The 18,867-nt window shown below is 43.2% G+C and overlaps 1 protein-coding gene across 1 annotated transcript in view; it reads right to left on the reverse strand.

The window, feature by feature from the left end:
• The window catches only part of LOC126481921 (endothelin-converting enzyme-like 1), a 270,679-nt gene that overhangs the window by 155,414 nt on the left and 96,398 nt on the right, over positions 1-18,867 (reverse strand). Inside the window, exon 3 of the mRNA XM_050105881.1 lies at positions 750-848. Coding sequence (XP_049961838.1) covers positions 750-848 — 99 coding nt within the window. The remainder of the gene's footprint in view (positions 1-749; positions 849-18,867) is intronic.

Genomic DNA, 18,867 nt, shown 5'->3' on the forward strand with positions numbered 1-18,867 from the left:
GCACTACCGCATGTTGCAGGTCCTGTACGGGCCTTTCTGGATACAAAAAATGTTCGACTGCTGCCCTGGCCATCACGTTCTCCAGATCTCTCACGAATTGAAAACGTCTGGTCAATGGTGGCCGAGCAACTGGCTCGTCACAATACGCCAGTCACTACTCTTGATGAACTGTGGTATCGTGTTGAAGCTGCATGGGCAGCTGTACCTGTACACGCCATCCAAGCTCTGTTTGACTCAATGCCCAGATAACGGCCAGAGGTGGTTGTTCTGGGTACTGATTTATCAGGATCTATGCCCCCAAATTGCGTGAAAATGTAATCACATGTCAGTTCTAGTGTAATATATTTGTCCAATGAATTCCCGTTTATCATCTGCATTTGTTCTTGGTGTAGCAATTTTAATGGCCAGTAGTGCTGAAATCACTAGATTACAGACGAGTTTTCGTTGTAACTGGGGTCGTTAAAAGGATGTTCGACTGTATTCTATTAAACACGAGACTTCGTGCAGACAACCGAATACACGTACTGTCTCGTAATAATATCTACAAAGCAACAAAGCGCCTCGTGTGCCAATATAAGCAATAGACGACACGGACAGGCATGCAGGAAGCCGTACGCAGACAGGGAGAAGCGGGAGAAAGCCGGAGCGAGCAGGCAGGCGCCTCCTTACGGGAGGGAAGCTGGCGGCTTGCGGGGGTGGCGTGCGGGGGCGGCGTCTAGCGGCGGGGGCGGTGGCGGGGGCGGGCTCACTCTGGCGGGCGGGCGCCGAGCTGCCGCGCGACGAGACGCAGCTGCGTTGGAAGGCCGCCAGCGGCGCGAACAAGCCCTCCGTCGCCTCCGACAGCAACTCTGCAACACAAGGAAAACACGCCGCTCACAACACGCTCGTGAGTATAAACGGTACCACTACTGCCTACCGCGACACTAGTGCCGCCTAGTGGTGTTGTGGGCATGTGGTGCGGTAAGTTAAGTATACAAATGGAACAGAGATAAATGCGGAATCATTCAGGCCGCAGACGGGTATATCAACTCTCATAAGACGCTTTGACAAAGAAAAGATGGTGAATTAAAAAAAAAAACAAAAGAGCAAAAAAAAAAAAAAACACGGCGGGTTTTCAGCTGTCAGCCCATCGACAGGTATGCGTGACTGAAATTTTTGTGGGACGAAAGATTTTAAACTAGTACACCAACGAACATCTCAGCTGAGTTTCAAAGATAAAAATTGTCAGTGTTTGATTTAGGACTAAGGTGAGAGGAAATATTTAAGTAAAAATGCTTTAGCTTAGGTAAAGTATGTGACACATTACATACTGAACTACGTGACAAATTACAATTATTTTGAGAAGAAAATTTAAGTTGAGTAACGTTTAGTATACTTTCGGCGACATGTTCCAAGCGGACAACTGAACAAGATAAATTTGCTTTAAGTTCAAAAATGGTTCAAATGGCTCTGAGCACTATGGGACTCAACTGCTGAGGTCATTAGCCCCCTACAACTGAGAACTAGTTAAACCTAACTAACCTAAGGACATCACAAACATCCATGCCCGAGGCAGGATGCGAACCTGCAACCGTAGCGGTCTCGCGGTTCCAGCCTGAAGCGCCTTTAACCGCACGGCCACTTCGGCCGGCTTGCTTTAAGTATTACAAAAAGGCGAAATATGAGTGAAACAACTGTAATTATACAAAGTACAATTTTAACATGATACGTAAAACTTCGCTAACGGCCTTGCCGCGGTGGTAACATCAGTTCCCGTCAGATCATCGAAGTTAAACGCTGTTAGGCTTGTCTTGCAATTGGGCCTGCCGAGTGCTGTTGGGAAGTAGGGTGCGATCAGCCTTGTGAGGGCAATTGAGAATCTACCTGATTGAGGAGTAGCAACACCGGTCACGAAAACTCACAACAGCCTGCATAGCAGTGTGCTGATCACATGACCACCCGTATCCGCACCCGGCGACACCCACAGTCTGAGGAAGACAAGGCGACCGGTCGGTACCGTTGGGCCTTCAAGACCTGTTCGGACTGTCTTTTTTTTTGTTTCAAGTAAAACTACAGTAATTGCAATAAAGGAAACATGTGGCATGTGAATTGGAGGGGTAATTTACAAAATATCTGCAGTCAGTAGTGGCGAGTAAGGTAACCTACCTTATATGCAGTCTAAAATGGATCTTCAGTGATTACAACACGTCGAGATAACATAAACAGATGTGCTACCACGCATTTTCTTCTGTATTGTAATTTTTATGACGTAGCAATTATATATTATTACACGTCCACGTGCACAACGTGCGGTTTGATTTTAAAAGGTTTATTTACTACAAACCTTTTTATAATGTGCTACATTTTATCCACTAACATAACTTGGCATGAGGTTCCAACTCAAAATGAACACGTTTTATAAAAAAAAATTCTGAAGATCTTAAGATGACAACAAAGTCCATCGAAACCGGTTGTCGTAAATAAACAAAATATTTATGCGCTCTTGGCTTTAGAAAGTTTTTACTAATTGTATCTTTTTCAAAGTACTAAGCTTGGATAGTGGAAATTGGTCACTTCCATTATTTGAAGGTAGTTCATCTTCCTCTCTTGGTAGCTATTATATTCGACTTCTTGTTACACCTTGTAACTGTGGCCGCCTTTAAGCAGGTAGTCTCAAAAAGTAGGCTCCTTGTAGACTAACAAATCAGTGTCGTGTGTTCTTTCGTTCATAATTTACAAAATATTCTACCGAGAACCAACAGAACAGTTCCAATGGCTCTGAGCACTATGGGACTTAACATCTATGGTCATCAGTCCCCTAGAACTTAGAACTACGTAAACCTAACTAACCTAAGGACATCACACAACACCCAGCCATCACGAGGCAGAGAAAATCCCTGACCCCGCCGGGAATCGAACCCGGGAACCCGGGCGTGGGAAGCGAGAACGCTACCGCACGACCACGAGCTGCGGGCAACAGAACAGTGAGTTAATGTAAACAGGAGACTGTTATCGTCCATGATCTGCGGAGGAGTATCTCGGACCATTCGCGTGCTGCTGTCCTCAGCAACGATGTTAAATGGCTGAAAGACGGTAATACGTTGAGTAGGCGACAAGACATTTCACGTTCACATCTTACCGCGGAACGTCGAGGTCGGGAGTTTACCCGTTCTGTAAAGCAGGATAGGTTGCGACCTCTGGATTTAGCAATCACGAAAGCGTCATTGAGACACTTAGCCAACTCCAGCACCACAAGCTTCAACAGAAACGTTCTGCATCACAGTGAGACCTCGGTGTAGTCTGCCGTTAAAGTTCCGAGAGCGGACGTCCCTAGAAGACTCAACCAATATATTCATTCCTTCTGCCTATATCTCATGAAAAGACAATGAAGATAAAATTAGAGGGATTCGAGCCGCTACGGAGGCTTACCAGCAATCACGCTTGCCCCGAACTATAAGCGACAGGAACGGGAAAAGAGGGCAGTGATTCTGGTACACAAACTACCCTCTGCCACACTCCGAAAGGTGACTTGCGGAATATATACTCACACGACAAACGTCATGGAATACCTCCTAATATCGTTTAGAACCACCTTCTGACCAGCTCAGTGCAGTAAGTCGACGTGTCATGGGTTCAATAAGTCGTTGAAAGTTCCCCTGCAAAAATATTGAGCCATACTACCTCTAAAACCGTCCATAATTGCGAATGTGTTCCGGTGCAGAATTTTCTGCACGAAATGACCTCTTCATAATGCTCCACAAATGGTCAATGGGATTCATATCGACTGATCTCTGTGGCCAGATCATTCATTCGAATTGTGCAGAATGTTCTTCAAACCAATCGCGAACAGTTGTGGCCCGGCGATATGATGCATTGTCATCCACAAACATTTCATCGTTGTTTTGCAACATGTAGTCCGTGGATGGCTTCAAATGGTCTCCAGGCAGCCGAACATAACCATTTCCAGACAATGATCGGTTCAGCTGGATCAGAGGACCCAGTACATTCCATGTGACGACACCGTACGCTATAATGGAGCGACCATCAGCTTTCCCAGTGCCTTGTGTCCCTGGCATCGTGGGGTGTGGGCCACACTCGAACACTACCATCTGCTCTTAGCAACAAAAATCTGGACTTATCTGACCAGATCATGGTTTTCCAGTCGTCCAGTATCCAGCCGATTTGGTCACGAGCCCAAGAGAGGCGCTGCAGGCGATGTGCTCTAAGCAAAGGCACTCGCGTCGGTTGTCTGCTGCCATAGCCCATTAATTCCAAATTTCGCCGCACACTGCACATAGATTTCTGCGGTTGTTTCAAGCAGTGTTTCTTGTCTGTTAGCAATGACAACTTTAAGCAAATGCCCCTGCTCTCGGTCGTTAAGTGAAGGTCGTCCCCACTGCATTGTTCGTGATGAGAGGTAATGCCTGAAATTTGGTATTTCCGGCACGCTCTTGACACTGTGGATCTCCGACTACTGCAGTCCCAAACGATTTCCGAAATGGAGTGTCCCATGCTTCTATCATCAACTGACATTCCGCGTTCAAAGTCAGTTAATTTCCGTCGTCCGGCAATAATCACATCGTAAACCTTTTCACATGAGTCTCCAGACCACAAATGACAGCTCCGCCAATGCACTGCCCTTTTATACCTTGTGTACGCTATAGTAACGCCGTCTTTATATTGTATATCATCTCAGTGTAAATGTAGGTCTGGCGACAGACTCGAAAGACTGCAAAAGCTGGTGCAGGCACAAGTTGGTTCAAATGGCTCTGAGCACTATGCGACTTAACTTCTGAGGTCATCAGTCGCCTAGAACTTAGAACTAATTAAACCTAACTAACCTAAGGACATCACACACATCCATGCCCGAGGCAGGATTCGAACCTGCGACCCCAGCAGTCGCTCGGCTCCAGACTGCAGCGCCTAGAACCGCACGGCCACTCCGCCCGGCGCAGGCACAAGTGTTTCGAAGCGAACAGTTGAGCGGATATTTTTGAAAATGGATCTCCACAGCAAACGACCACTACGTGTCTCCGTAACGAGTTAACGACACTGCCATTTTCTATCACAGTGGGCAAAGGTAACAGATATTGGACCGTATATCAGTGTAAACTTGTCGCCAAATCGGATGAGTCGTGTCCGGATACACCATCATCCAGATGAAGAGCTGCCCTTAGCATGTACTGTGTCATGGGCGCAGTCCAGTGGAGGCAGCCTTATGCTATGAGGAACATGGACCTGTGCTTAGAATGCACAGATGGGGACTACATGAACATTACTGCGGGTTACCTGTATCGCTTCATGCTTGATGCCTTCCACAACGGCATTGGCATCTTCCAGCAGGATGACGGTCCATGTCACATGGTCCAAATCGTCCTACAGTTGTCTGAGTAGCACAATAGCGAACTCAGTTTGTTGTCTTGCCTACCAAATTCGACTCATCTGAACTTGATGGAATGCATGTGAGACGCTTTTGGGCACCAGTCTCTGGGCCACAAATCACCGGTCCATAATTTACAGGAACTGTGTGACCTGGGAGTAGACAACTGGTTCCACACACCTCAGGAAATCTGCCGAGGATGTGTCGAACCCATGCCATGCAGATCCGCTGCTGAATTTAATTCCAAGAGTAGGCCAACACAATATTAACCATCTGGTTATAATCTTTTGAAACATCAGTCTATGTAAACTTAATATCAAACAGCGGCTGCTACTATCCGCTCTGGGAGACGTATTTTAATCTGGCCATGAATCTGTGGCGTGGTGGCGAATGCTGCAATACTCTCTTCCTCATTTGAGCCGTGGCCAGCTCACGTTGTTGCCATTTGTTCTTTGGCATTTTGTCACAATCGAATGGCGTCTTATTTCTCCCTGAGTTACTACCATAACGAGTTGCTGGCTTGCCTCTGTCAGTGGGAGCAGCAGCGCTTATCGATACTGGTACTGCTGTACCATCTTTGGTGTGAGCTCTATATTTCTGTGTGGTTAGGTGTGTGGCAGTTGGTCCGTTGGGACAGAGCAGTGAGGAAGTTCTCCGCAGCACGGGCTGCTGGAGTCATGCACACGCCATTGGATTGTGAGGCACTAGCTGTGAGAGCTACAAAGTTCGTTGCCTACCGAACCTGGACACTGAATTTGAGTGACCAGTTAACCTGTTGTGAAACCTCAACTGCTGTGACATATCTTCATACATTCCCGGTTGTTGCTTCCTGGGCCGTTCCGGCTAGCAGCTTCAGCTCTTCTTTGTCCTAACTACGATGTGAAATAGGTATTTCTGGGCGAGATCTAATGACTTCCATAATATTAAAAATAACGACCATAATAGTATTATTATTATTATTATTATTATTATTATTATAGATACAAATAATACCCCAACCTAAATGCTATAGCACTATAATACTTTGGATTATTCCACAGCATACGTATGCGTTATTTTCATTTAAGCTACGCGTTAAGCATTGTGCATGGGATACGCTTCAAAATACCCACTAACGTTCCAAGAAACATCGGGTGCGTAGCGGATTCGTCTTTCCACGACACGCTATACCTGGAAACCTTGCTCGGTTCTTAAACGCAATTCTGTACGTCTAAATACAAGCGTTGGAATACGTTGTGGTTACATCCGTTGGGTCTCAGCTGCACTGCGGTTTGTCTCCCCATAGACCAGTATCATATCGGTGTAGTACGTTGCAGTTGTTGCCTGTTAGACTGTAAGACCTGACTCGAACTGCAAACAAACGGCCATCCAACCTTATCAAAGCGGAACCAGGAGGAAAACGCACTTAATTGGCGGCACAGCCCTCTGGAGGTCCTCTAGTACATGTACTTCCCCTTTGGACAGCAGATGACTACGTACCGCTTCTTGCACTAATGTATGCGGGAAGCATAAAACTACAGAGAACGGCTTGCGTGGGCCACCTAGCTGATAACATGGGAAGATCCATGAGGCTATTCCCGGATGATGTTGCTGTATACAGAGAAGTCACAACCATTGAAAATTGTAGCGGAATACAGGGAGACCTACAGAGGTTCGACACTTCGTGCAGGAACTGGCAGTTGACCGTCAGCACAACCAAATGTAACGATCTGCTCATTAATAGACAGAAAGACCCGTTACTGTATGATTACACGATTGCAGAGCAATCACTGGAAGCAGTCGGATGCATAATATGTCCAAGAGTATCGTACGGGAAGATGTGTAGTGGAACGACCAGAAAAACTAGTTGCAGTTAAAGCTGATACCTCACTGAGATTCATTGGGAGAATCTTCAGGAAGTGTAGTCCACCCACTATGAAGTTAGCTTGCAATATACTCGTTCCACCAGTACAGTCTACCATCCATACCAGATAGGACTGGTAGAGGAAAGAGAAAAGATACAATAAAGAGCAATAGGTTTGGTTACAGGTTAATTTAGTAAGCGCGAGAGCGTCACGGAGAGGTCAGCCAACTTCAGCGGCGAACGATTCAGAAGAGGCGTTCTGCATCGTGGTATGGTTTAGCGTTAAATTTTAGAGAGCGTATGTCCCTTTGGAGAGTCAACCAACAGATTCGTTCTTTCTGCGGATGTCTCTTGAAAAGACTATGAAGGTAAAATTAGGAGCATTCGAGCCACATGAAGGCTTACCAGCAGTCGCTCTCCCCACGAACCATTCGCGGCTTGAACAGGAAAGTGGGGAGGTGACACTGGTACACAAACTATCCTCTGCTGATCTGAGGAGCACAGATGTAGATGTACAAGAAGATCAGTGTCTTACATCCCATGGACAACTAGGTTATCACAAATGAAGCACAATTTCGGTTAGGAGAATGAAACTAGCTGTGTCCTTTGAAAGGAAACACACTAGCAAGGGATTTCGGGGAAATATAGAAAACATACATACGCAGGAGCACAGCATTGTATGGTAGTGAAACATGGACGGTGAGACAACCGGAACAGAAGAGAATCGAAGCATTTGAGAGGTGATGTTACAGACGAATGTTTGGATTGATACGGTAGGGCCGGCTGTAGTGACCGAGCGGTTCTAGGCGCTACAGTCTGGTACCGCGCGACCGCTACGGTCGCAGGTTCGAATCCTGCCTCGGGCATGGATGTGTGTGATGTCCTTAGGTTACTTAGATTTAAGTAGTTCTAAGTTCTAGGGGACTGATGACCTCAGAAGTTAAGTCCCATAGTGCTCAGAGCCATTTGAACCATTTGATACGGTAAGGAATGAGGAGGGTCTGATCAGAATCGGAGAGGAAAAGAATATATGGAAAACACTGACAAGAAGAAGGAAGAGGATGATAGGATCATCACGGAATATTTCCAGAATGAGATTTTCACTCTGCAGCGGAGTGTGCGCTGATATGAAACTTCCTGGAAGATTAAAACTGTGTGCCGGACCGAGATTCGAACTCGGGACTTTGCCTTTCGTGGGTAAGTGCTGTATCATCTGAGCTATCCAAGCACGACTCACGACCCGGCCTTACAGTTTCAATTCTGCCAGTACCTCGTCTCCTACCTTCCGAACTTCACAGAAGCTCTAGAGCTTCTTGCTTGGATAGCTCAGATAGCAGAGCGCTTGCCCGCGAAAGGCAAAAGTCCCGAGTTCGAGTCTCGGTCGGGCACACAGTTTTATTCTATCAGCAAGTTTCATCACGGAATAACTTGCATGGTACTCGAGAGAGCTGTACATGGTAAAAACTGTAGCGGAAGACGGAGATTGGAACACATCCAACAAATAATTGGGGACGCATGTTGCCAATGCTACTCTGAGATGAAGTGATTGGTACAGGAGAAGAATTTGTGGCGTGCCGCATCAAACCAGTCAGAAGACTGACTACAAAAAGAAAAAAAATCTGCACGGTCGGACAGATTTGAACCATCGCTCTCCCTAGTATGAGCCCAATGCCCCACCACTGCGCGACCTAGGGCCAGGCCATAGACACGAGTCCCGACAATCTGTTGCCTGCTGTCACGCCTTTATGAACATGTCCCACTATTCCCTTCATCATAAAGGCCCCACAGCGCTTCTCTCGTGGCTTTAAACTCGTGCCACTCCCAAACCCTGAAATTATAACAGAGATACACCCACCCTCTCCTGTGATATGCCACTCTACTCCATCCACCCCTAATGATGGCTCTAACCCACCCTTTCCCTGTGTAGCTAAAATTTTACTCGCCTCACAATACCAATATAGCAACCGTTAGTACCTACCCATACACAAACCCAATGTATTTCGTGTATCTCCTCCAGTTTCATACCCTCATCCAACCATTTCACGGAATAGAAAAAAATTCATCATCAGCGTCACATCATTCTCTGTATCCCTTTTTTATTTTAATAAAAATTATATTTGTTTTTTGCCTGAAGAGCAGTAGAACGAATGCTGGAAGCCAGCTCTCATCAGAGGTAACGTAAATGAGTAAAAAAAAAATTAAAATCGCAGCCGCCAATCGCGAGTGGATAAAGGCTCATACTGCCAAGGTGGAGGATGAATATGTCATTTGGTTTTCCCATTGCCGAATCATGTTTCTTGCTGTAGATGTTGTCTAACGTGTGACGATTTTATTCTTTTGCATTCCAGGCTGCGTATCGCCTAGTGTTTCATACATACAATCCGAATACTTGCATAGTTTTCTTCAGTATAAAAACTCCGTTCTGGACATCGGAAAACATTTTTCACTCCTACGGGAGGCAAATGGTTTCCTACTGTTTCTTGTTTCGTTTGTGATGTGGAGTGGACCTAGTGTCCGACGTCACATCCAGAGTAGCAAAGCGGTGCTCAATATCGGTTGGTTTCTGTTTTAAAACTGTCCCAGCACTGAGAGGGAAATTCAATTTCATATTTTCTGTTGATGAGCATTAAACAAAAGTTAAATTTTTTGAATTCAAAAAATTCATCACAGCTGCAGATCCTATCGCATTTAAAATTATAAAAGTTAAATTCATTTTGCACAAACCTTTCCCGCAGTTAAATCGCTACTCTCTCATCGGATATTCCTTTAATGGCAGCTATTTTGATGAAATTAGTCTGGTGCTCTTCAGTTATCAGACTGTGCACTTTGTCAATATATTCATCTATAGTTCAAATCTCTATGTGATTTCAGCACTAACAAAATTATAACACGCCTTAAGTAAACGGCTCCTCTGTTTATTGTTTTCTCTTGACGTTTTTCTTCAGCAATGTTGCGTAGTGTGTACGATGTGCTTTCTTATGGTTAGTTATGATTGCTGAACATTTAAACGCTTGATTTGGTTTCCTTCCTCAAAGTACTGCAATACATATTCCTCGATTAGATATATTTTGAGGACTAGCTAACTACATTTCTCGCTCGTACGTCGGCCTCCTTTTTGCCGTTGTATTCACTGAGGAAAGAATGGAATATAGGGCTCAACATCCTGTCACCGATAAGGTCACTGAGAACGGTGTTCAAGCCCAGATCTGGTAGGATGGAGAAACCAGTCGTCCATGTCCTTAACGAAAGAACTATCCCTCGTATTCGCCTGAAATGATTTAGAAAAACCACAGAAAACTTAAATCAAGATGGCCTGATACAGGATACGGGACTTGTACCACGTTGAGCATTCACTTTAGATATATCGACTGATCAAAGAGTAACAGAAAAAGTGAAAATAAAGAATGCAAAAAGTGCCAACAATACGGCAACGCATATTTGACGGAAATATATAGAAAGTCTTGTTAGCAGCAAATAAATGTAGAAAATTTAAATTTTTCAACAAGGTAGTCATGAAGATTTAGTAGGTGCAGAGGCTCTGTTCTCCTGTGTTATTTGATTTTCCGCTTGGAACAGACGATCAATAACACGCGCTTTTCATATAACAGAAGAATTCTCACAGTTTTCAGATTTATACGACGTGGGACGAACTACTGACTCGAATTAACTGAAAAGAATAAAATTCCAAATATTTTGGAGCTTTCGGGCAAAAACCTTATCTCATGCTTAAATTCTTTTCTGTTCCTGTTATTTTTCATCACCCTGAATGACGCCAAACAATATCGATTGTAGTTGATAATGCTGTAGAATGGAATGTGTTAATGTAATGTGTAAAGCCGTTCCTGTACAAGTATGAAACATATCGTCTCCGAACGCCGCGTCACAACCCACACAGCTAGAGCTGTGCTACGGCCGACACGTGCCCCTGTGTACTCTTGGAACCTCATTATAAACTCTATGCTTCTCGTGTGATATGCACTTAACTCTCTGATGCGCGAGCCGCCGCGAGAATTGATGTAAAATTAGTACCGCGAATTTCCGGTCTGATGAAGTTTGCGGCACTTGCACGGAATTTAGTACGGCGATCTGATTGCTCAACTAGACAGTGAGGTGGGTGTTTGAAGAAGATGTTACCCATGACTATGATACTCCAGAAAGGCGATCAATGGCAACAATACACGACATGTAGCAGTGCTGGCGCTTAAAAACTGAGCTTTCCTTCTAGCGGTGTAATAGCTGATACGAAGGAATAAACTCGTAAGTGGCAACATAAAAGAAACTAAAAACAAGTAACGAAGAAGTAATTTAAAACTTGTGCTATCGGAACACAAATGTTGAAGGGTGCAACGAAAATGATACGTAAACATTAATTTTTTACAGATAAGTTCTTGGCAGCGAGCGCGGTGACGAATACAAATAAATCAATTTAATATGATGCATAGGCGAAGGACAGTGAAAGTATGATGACATTTATCATAAGGTGACTCAAAAATAACATTTACAAGACGCTTATCGCTGCTATCAAAACAAACACACACACACACACACACACACACACACATACACACACACACACACAATCAGAAATGGGCGTGTCGACAAGTTAATGGGTTGTTACAGGAGTTTATCAAATGAAAGGAAGGGACAAACCACTCTTAGTACATTCAGATAATGCACCAAATAGCTACCTTCATAAATGATTTAAAAACCACCTGTCTCACGGATTAGCATTTTTTCCACTTTCATGAAGAGTTAAACAGAATCTGAAAATAAAATAGCTATACATTCATTTGGAAACCATGAAATATTATACAAAGAATTTTAAATTTTCCCGTTTTGTTTTTTAGATTTTATGAGTACAAAACGGAAAATTAGACTAAAGTCTCTAGTCAAAAGCATGCGGTATAAAAAGTTTAGTTTCATTGCAAAGGCTATACTGCTGTGTCAAAAAGATCCACCATCCGCTACATTTGTTTTCGTGAACATTATAATTGCCAATGGAAACTGAGAATTGAAAGCAAAGTGCTTTGCTTTACTTCAGAATTGTTTTCCTCCCGTAAACAGTTCTGGAATAGTATTTTAGATCAGCAAACAAATCAGTATGCACTGGAAACGACATAACTGCTCTGAAATATGTTTTTGGGTGTAAAATATGTGTCTGTCGCGAACGTGAACCTCAATAAATGTACTTCAACCATCAAGGATGGAATCGGTACAATTGGATTATAGCCTCCACAGACATTAATTATAAATTTCATCATGGTCAATCTAGTTAGTGAGACTGGCCTAAACGCCGACAGGGAACTAACTCACTGCTATGGTCGGTATCGATGCGAAATAGGTGAAGGCGCTGAGTAGAGCACCGCCAAGTGCGTGACCGATACGCATGGCGTGACGCGGCGGCGGTGTGCGGGGGAGAGCGCGAATACACGTCGCATACTTTGGCGAAAGTTGCCGAAGATTACCGCTCCTGCTGTGCCTAATGACAGGCGAGTAAGCACATATACTCACGCCGTGGGAGTGCTGGTTCACGGTCACACGAATGTTACGTGCTTGCGTCACTTGTACATAGGCTGCGACTATGAAGTTTCATCACGGAATAACTTGCATGGTACTCGAGAGAGCTGTACATGGTAAAAACTGTAGCGGAAGACGGAGATTGGAATACATCCAGCAAATAATTGGGGACGCATGTTGCAAATGCTACTCTGAGATGAAGTGGTTGGTACAGGAGAAGAATTTGTGGCGTGCCGCATCAAACCAGTCAGAAGACTGACTACAAAAAGAAAAAAAGTCTGCACGGTCGGACAGATTTGAACAATCGCTCTCCCTAATATGAGCCCAGTGTCCCACCACTGCGCGACCTAGGGCCAGGCCACAGACACGAGTCCCGACAATCTGTTGCTGTACCAGCCACCATGTCCACCACCCTTGAGCCCTTGTGACTTCAACTGAATTCCTGAGTTCATGGAAGAACTTCGTAGCATGCGTTTCAGAAATGTTAGAGCGATTCGTCAGGAAATATACCGCTCCGTTCGAACTACGAACACAACTGAGATGGCTAAAGATATCCTACGACGTCCACATCGCTGGAAACGTGCAGTAAATAATCCTTGTGACTAGCATGAAAGACACTAAAGCTTTGAAATATGAATCTATCGAAGATCCAATCCTTCTAGTATAAGTAATGTTACTTTTCAAAGCTCAGACTACTGAAAGACAGTCCTTTTCCCGCAAGCAAACCTTCCAACTTGTACGTTATAAATCTAGGAATTATTATTCAAATTTTTCAGTTGGATTGGAAGTCTGTTAAAAATGAACGCTCGAGAATAGTGCACATGTTTCTGTGCAGTGCCAAAAGAAATGTTTTCCAAGTGTAAATTAGTGTTTTCTGTCTAGTGTTCACTGAGGTGTTATTCCCTGTCCGTGTTTAAGTCCATATCACTAACAGTAAATCCTACGCAACAATGCATGTCGCAGGGTTATTATTCAGAGGCTGTAGAACAACTGCCAACACGATGTTGGTGAACTGACACTACTGATCGTCCTGACAGCCCGCTTTTAGGCCAAGGATGCTCCTTGTGAATGTGGACAGTTTCTCCAGAACATATCATAGCCGTCTTCGTAAGCATGTGGAACATGACAATCAGTTAGTGAGTCAGATCATTATACGGGGTGGTCCACTGATAGTGACCGGGCCAAATATATCACGAAATAAGCATGAAACGAAAAACTACAAAGAACGAAACTCGTCTAGCTTGAAGGGGGAAACCAGATGGCGCTGTGGTTGGCCCGCTAGATGGCGCTGCCACAGATCAAACGGATATCAACTGCGTTTTTTTAAAATAGGAACCCCCATTTTTATTACATATCCGTGTAGTACGTAAAGAAATATGAATGTATTAGTTGGACCACGTTTTTCGCTTTGTGACTGATGGCGCAACGTATAAGTATGTGGTATCACGTAACATTCCGCCAGTGCGGACGGTATTTGCTTCGTGATACATTACCCGTGTTAAAATGGACCGTTTACCATTTGCGGAAAAGGTCGATATCGTGTTGATTTATGGGTATTGTGATCAAAATTCCCAACGGGTGTGTGCTATGTATGCTGCTCGGTATCCTGGATGCCATCATCCAAGTGTCCGGACCGTTCGCCGGATAGTTACGTTATTTAAGGAAACAGGAAGTGTTCAACCACATGTGAAACGTCAGCCACGACCTGCAACAAATGATGATGCCCAAGTAGGTGTTTTAGCGCATTGTCAATGCATGTGCGAACATTACGGAAGGCGAACTACTCGCTGTTGAGAGGAATGTCGTTACACGTATTGCCAAATCCATTGAGGTTGACTGACATCATCTGAGCATTTATTGCATTAATGTGGTATTTATAGGTAATCACGCTGTAACAGCATGCGTTCTCAGAAATGATAAGTTCACAAAGGTACATGTATTACATTGGAACATCCGAAATAAAATGTTAAAACGTACCTACGTGCTGTATTTTAGTTTAAAAGCCTACCTGCTACCAACTGTTCGTCTAAAATTATGAACCATATGTTTGTGACTATTACTTACAGCGCCATCTATCACAAAGCGAAAAAAGTGGTCCATCTAAAACATTCATGTTTCTTTACGTACTAGACGAATATGTAATAAAAATGGAGGTTCCTATTTTTAAAAAAACGCAGTTCATATCCGTTTGACCTATGGCAGCGCCATCTAGCGGGCCAACCATAGCGCCATCTGGTTTCCCCCTTCAAGCTAGACAAGTTTCGTTCTTTGCAGATTTCTCGTTTGACGCTTATTTCGTGAGATATTTGGCCCGGTCACGATCAATGGACCACCCTGTATAGTCTTATAAATCTTACTCTTAAACGTTTTCTAATGTTAAGAATCAAGACATTCTTTGCTTTGACGTTATTATGTCCCAACTGTAACACTCCATCACCTATTTTCTTGAGTGGTGGAGTAGGTGACTAATCGTGTTGTTTCTTCTGTTGCTGACTTTTCTGAGTATGTTCCTTGTCTCGTTTTCTCGTCGCAGCAGTTCTTCATCTGAAAGTTCGTCTGTATACGGTTTCTTTAAATTTCGTCTCGAGTGTACATCTCAACATTTTACAGTCGTTTCATTTTCTGCTTCCTCAGTACCCAGTTTTATGAACTAAATATGCATCAACTCCATTTGTACTCCTTCAAGAATTGTTTCCTGTCAGATAAGCATATACTGACGTCAATAATGAATTTTCTGGAAAAGTCTTCTTTTGCCATTGTTATTCATGTTATCACATGCACTGTACATTCAATGTGATGCAGTTTTCGATATACCTTAGCGCCAGCTGTTTAACTTCGAAATGCAGAATTGATACCCGTTTGTTGTGAATTTCACGATTGTTGTTTTGCTTGTATTGGAGTCATCTGACTTTCCTACTAGGGCTTCTTTTGTTGCTCATCTTTGTTTCTGCGCAGAATACTAGAAGACGGGTAGAAAGTGTACACTGAGGGTCTCTGCGAGAGAGAGGGACTGTCTTCTAACTTGACGAAACACGATATAAATGTCAATATGGAGGACATAGGGAAATCAGTAACAGACTAAGAGATTGACAAAACGTGGGAAGCCTTGCTACCAAAGAAGAAAGAAGGAATAGATATCATTCCCTCGGAATTTTTAAAATCAGTGAGGGAAGTGTCAGCAAAATATTTATCCAAGTTAGTGTATAGAATTTGTGAGACTGTCAGTATATCACCAGACTTTTGGAAGAATGTTATCCAAATAATCCCTAACATAAAAACGGAAGATAAAAGCTAGAACAATCGTACAATTAGCTTTGAGAATGCATTACATGACGGTCAGTTTGGTTTAAGAAGGTAAAGGCACAACAGAGGCATTTCTGACGTCATTTTTGATAAAGGAAAGAAAAAGGTTTTGCCAACTTACAAAAACGTTAGACAGTTTAAACTGTAGCAAGATGTTTGACATCTTCAGAAGCATATGTATATATAAAATATCTGGCGTTGGGTAGTACGCAGCATGTACAAGATCCAAGGGGAAATAATAAGCGGAAAACAAGAGAGAAATCGTCAGATTAGAAATGGTATGTAGCAAAGATGCAGTCTTTCAGCATGACTGTTCAAACTAACGTCTTAAGAGCAATGAAGAAAGTAAAGAAACTTTGAGATGTGAGTTTTAAATTCATTATTAATGAACATCAATGATAATAATCGTTGATGACATAGCTGCCTGCTGTAACAATAGCGGATGAACTTCTACTGTATGTAAAACATGGACTGAGTGTAAACCAAAAGAAACTTGGAATATTGAGAAAAAAATCAGATATGAGATTAGCGATAAGCTTAACATCAAAAATGAGCTCCACATGGTAGACTAAGAGCAGAAATTCTGTGATTTTTTAAGAAAATAGGAAGTCCGCTACATAGGCCTTAGTTTGAGAAAGAAATTTTTGAAAATGCACGGCTGGAGCACAGCATTACGGATGCGAATTTTGGAATACAAGAAAAAAATTACGGAATTAAAGTGACAGAGTACTACAGAATGATGTTAAAACTAGGTGGACTGGTAAGATAACAAATGAGAATTTTTAGTTACAGAATTAAAAGAAGGGACTGAGTTATAGAATATGTGCTAAGGCATTAGAGAATAACTTCCATGGTCTTATTCAGAACCGTAGAGGAAAAATACTGTAGAGTGTATTGGAAGACGGAGATTAGAGTATACGGAAGAAATGATTGAGGATGATGTATGTAAGTGCTTCAACGTGATGCGGAAAATGGTACAGGATAAAAAATCGTGGTGGGCACGTCAAACCATTCAGAAGACTGACAACCTAAAGAACAATTTCGCCAGTGGTCTTTCAGTATGGAAGAAGGCAAGAGGCACAAAAACACAGCACGCGTGAGGGTTATCTGAATCTCAATCAACATACATGCCAACGGACCAGCGCCGCGCTCAATGTTTGCAGTTGGGAGCCGAAATCCGCTTCTGTTTCGGCTGGCACGTGCAGCTTTGACGAGGCGCTAAAGCTTGTGAGTGTGCCGAGTTGACATGCGTGGGCAGTGTGGGGCAGTGACGGGCGACAGCGCCAGCTGATTTATTTACCTGCAGAGTGGCAACAGGACTGCGCGCAATCGATATCCCAGCCGATGAAGCCGTACAGGCTCCGCGACGCAGCAACCCAATGGACACACCAACTTGACTCACTGTGCACGCCTATCACAAAGACAAGTGCTAAGATCAGTGACGAAGTAAGATTTTTGTCACCGATTTTCTTGTTACTATAGACATCATCTTACGTGATCCCGTTTCCATAAACATCTAGAAGCAGTGCTGAGTTTCCGGGGGTAAGCTCGAGTTTACGTCGCCTTTAACTTTTTGAATCCTCAGAGAGAAAAAAGCTACATTCTATTTACATTACAAGCCAGTAAAATCATATATCTACGATGTTCCTTGAAAAACTGGTAATTATATTAAATTTCGTCTATATCTGCGGCATAAACATATGGTATGTTGATATTCCTTTAAGGTGTCATGGGAGTCACTCTCACAAGCTTTTCGAAACTTGACTGGAATATCGACCTGTACAATATTACTGAAATCGTTTCGCATATGAATGTTAACAGCAACGGAATTTAATAATACTATTATGCGGTCAGGTTTTAAAATATGTTTCGAGTAGGCACTGTATTCATTGTAATGGAGGGATGTCGTAATACCGTTTGTTCACTTCCATATTCAGGGTTGAAGAGGTTGAGGCGAAATATGGAATTATATTAGAATCGAAATGAGTCGTAGGATTACGCAGTATTTCTCGTCCCCAGCGAAACAGAGATTAAATTTTATAAAGGTTATGCAAGCGAATGGAAGATAGACTTTTAAGCAATGAAGATTATATTTCTTGAAAATGCAATCCTTCAGTAACTTTCGTTGAGGAAAAATCAACGACAAAATATGTCAAAGATTCTGATTTTCTGAAAGAAAAGCGATTGACAGATTTCGATTGTTCCTAGAAGAAAAGAAATATCCAGCGTACTTAGGAGAAGAACAACTTCTTAGCCGAAGACGCTATAAAAACTTGAGTTAGTCTTGTTGCCTCCTGATAGCCATGACGTGTTATGTTATGGGTACGACGTGTTGGCGAATTGCGATGAACATAATAATTTTAATATTGATGTGTCAATGCATCGCTCATTTCATGATTTACGTACCTGGAAATTCAATAGAAATATTTTGTGTGCAGTTGGCATGTTTGTAATAACCTTTTCGAAGATAAGAAGATGGTAATTTAGTTTTTTCCGAAATCGGTTATCAACAATAAAGTTTTTTAAAGAGATCTCGACTAAGAAGTTCTTATTATCCTTCGTACACACTACAAAAAATGGTTCAAATAGCTCTGAGCACTATGGGACTTAACACCTGAGGTCATCAGTACCCTAGAACTAAGAACCACTTAAACCTAACTAACCTAAGGACATCACAACCATCCATGCCCGAGGCAGGATTCGAACCTGCGACCGTAGCGGTCTCGCGGTTCAGGACTGAAGCGCCTAGAACCGCGTGGCTACTACGGCCGGCGTAAGCACTACAGATCGCTCCTTCGAGCACAACATCTACATCATCTGTCTACATCTACAAGGATACTCCGCA

Source organism: Schistocerca serialis, chromosome 5, assembly GCF_023864345.2.
Source record: "Schistocerca serialis cubense isolate TAMUIC-IGC-003099 chromosome 5, iqSchSeri2.2, whole genome shotgun sequence".
In the NCBI taxonomy this organism is placed as follows: Eukaryota; Metazoa; Arthropoda; class Insecta; order Orthoptera; family Acrididae; genus Schistocerca; species Schistocerca serialis.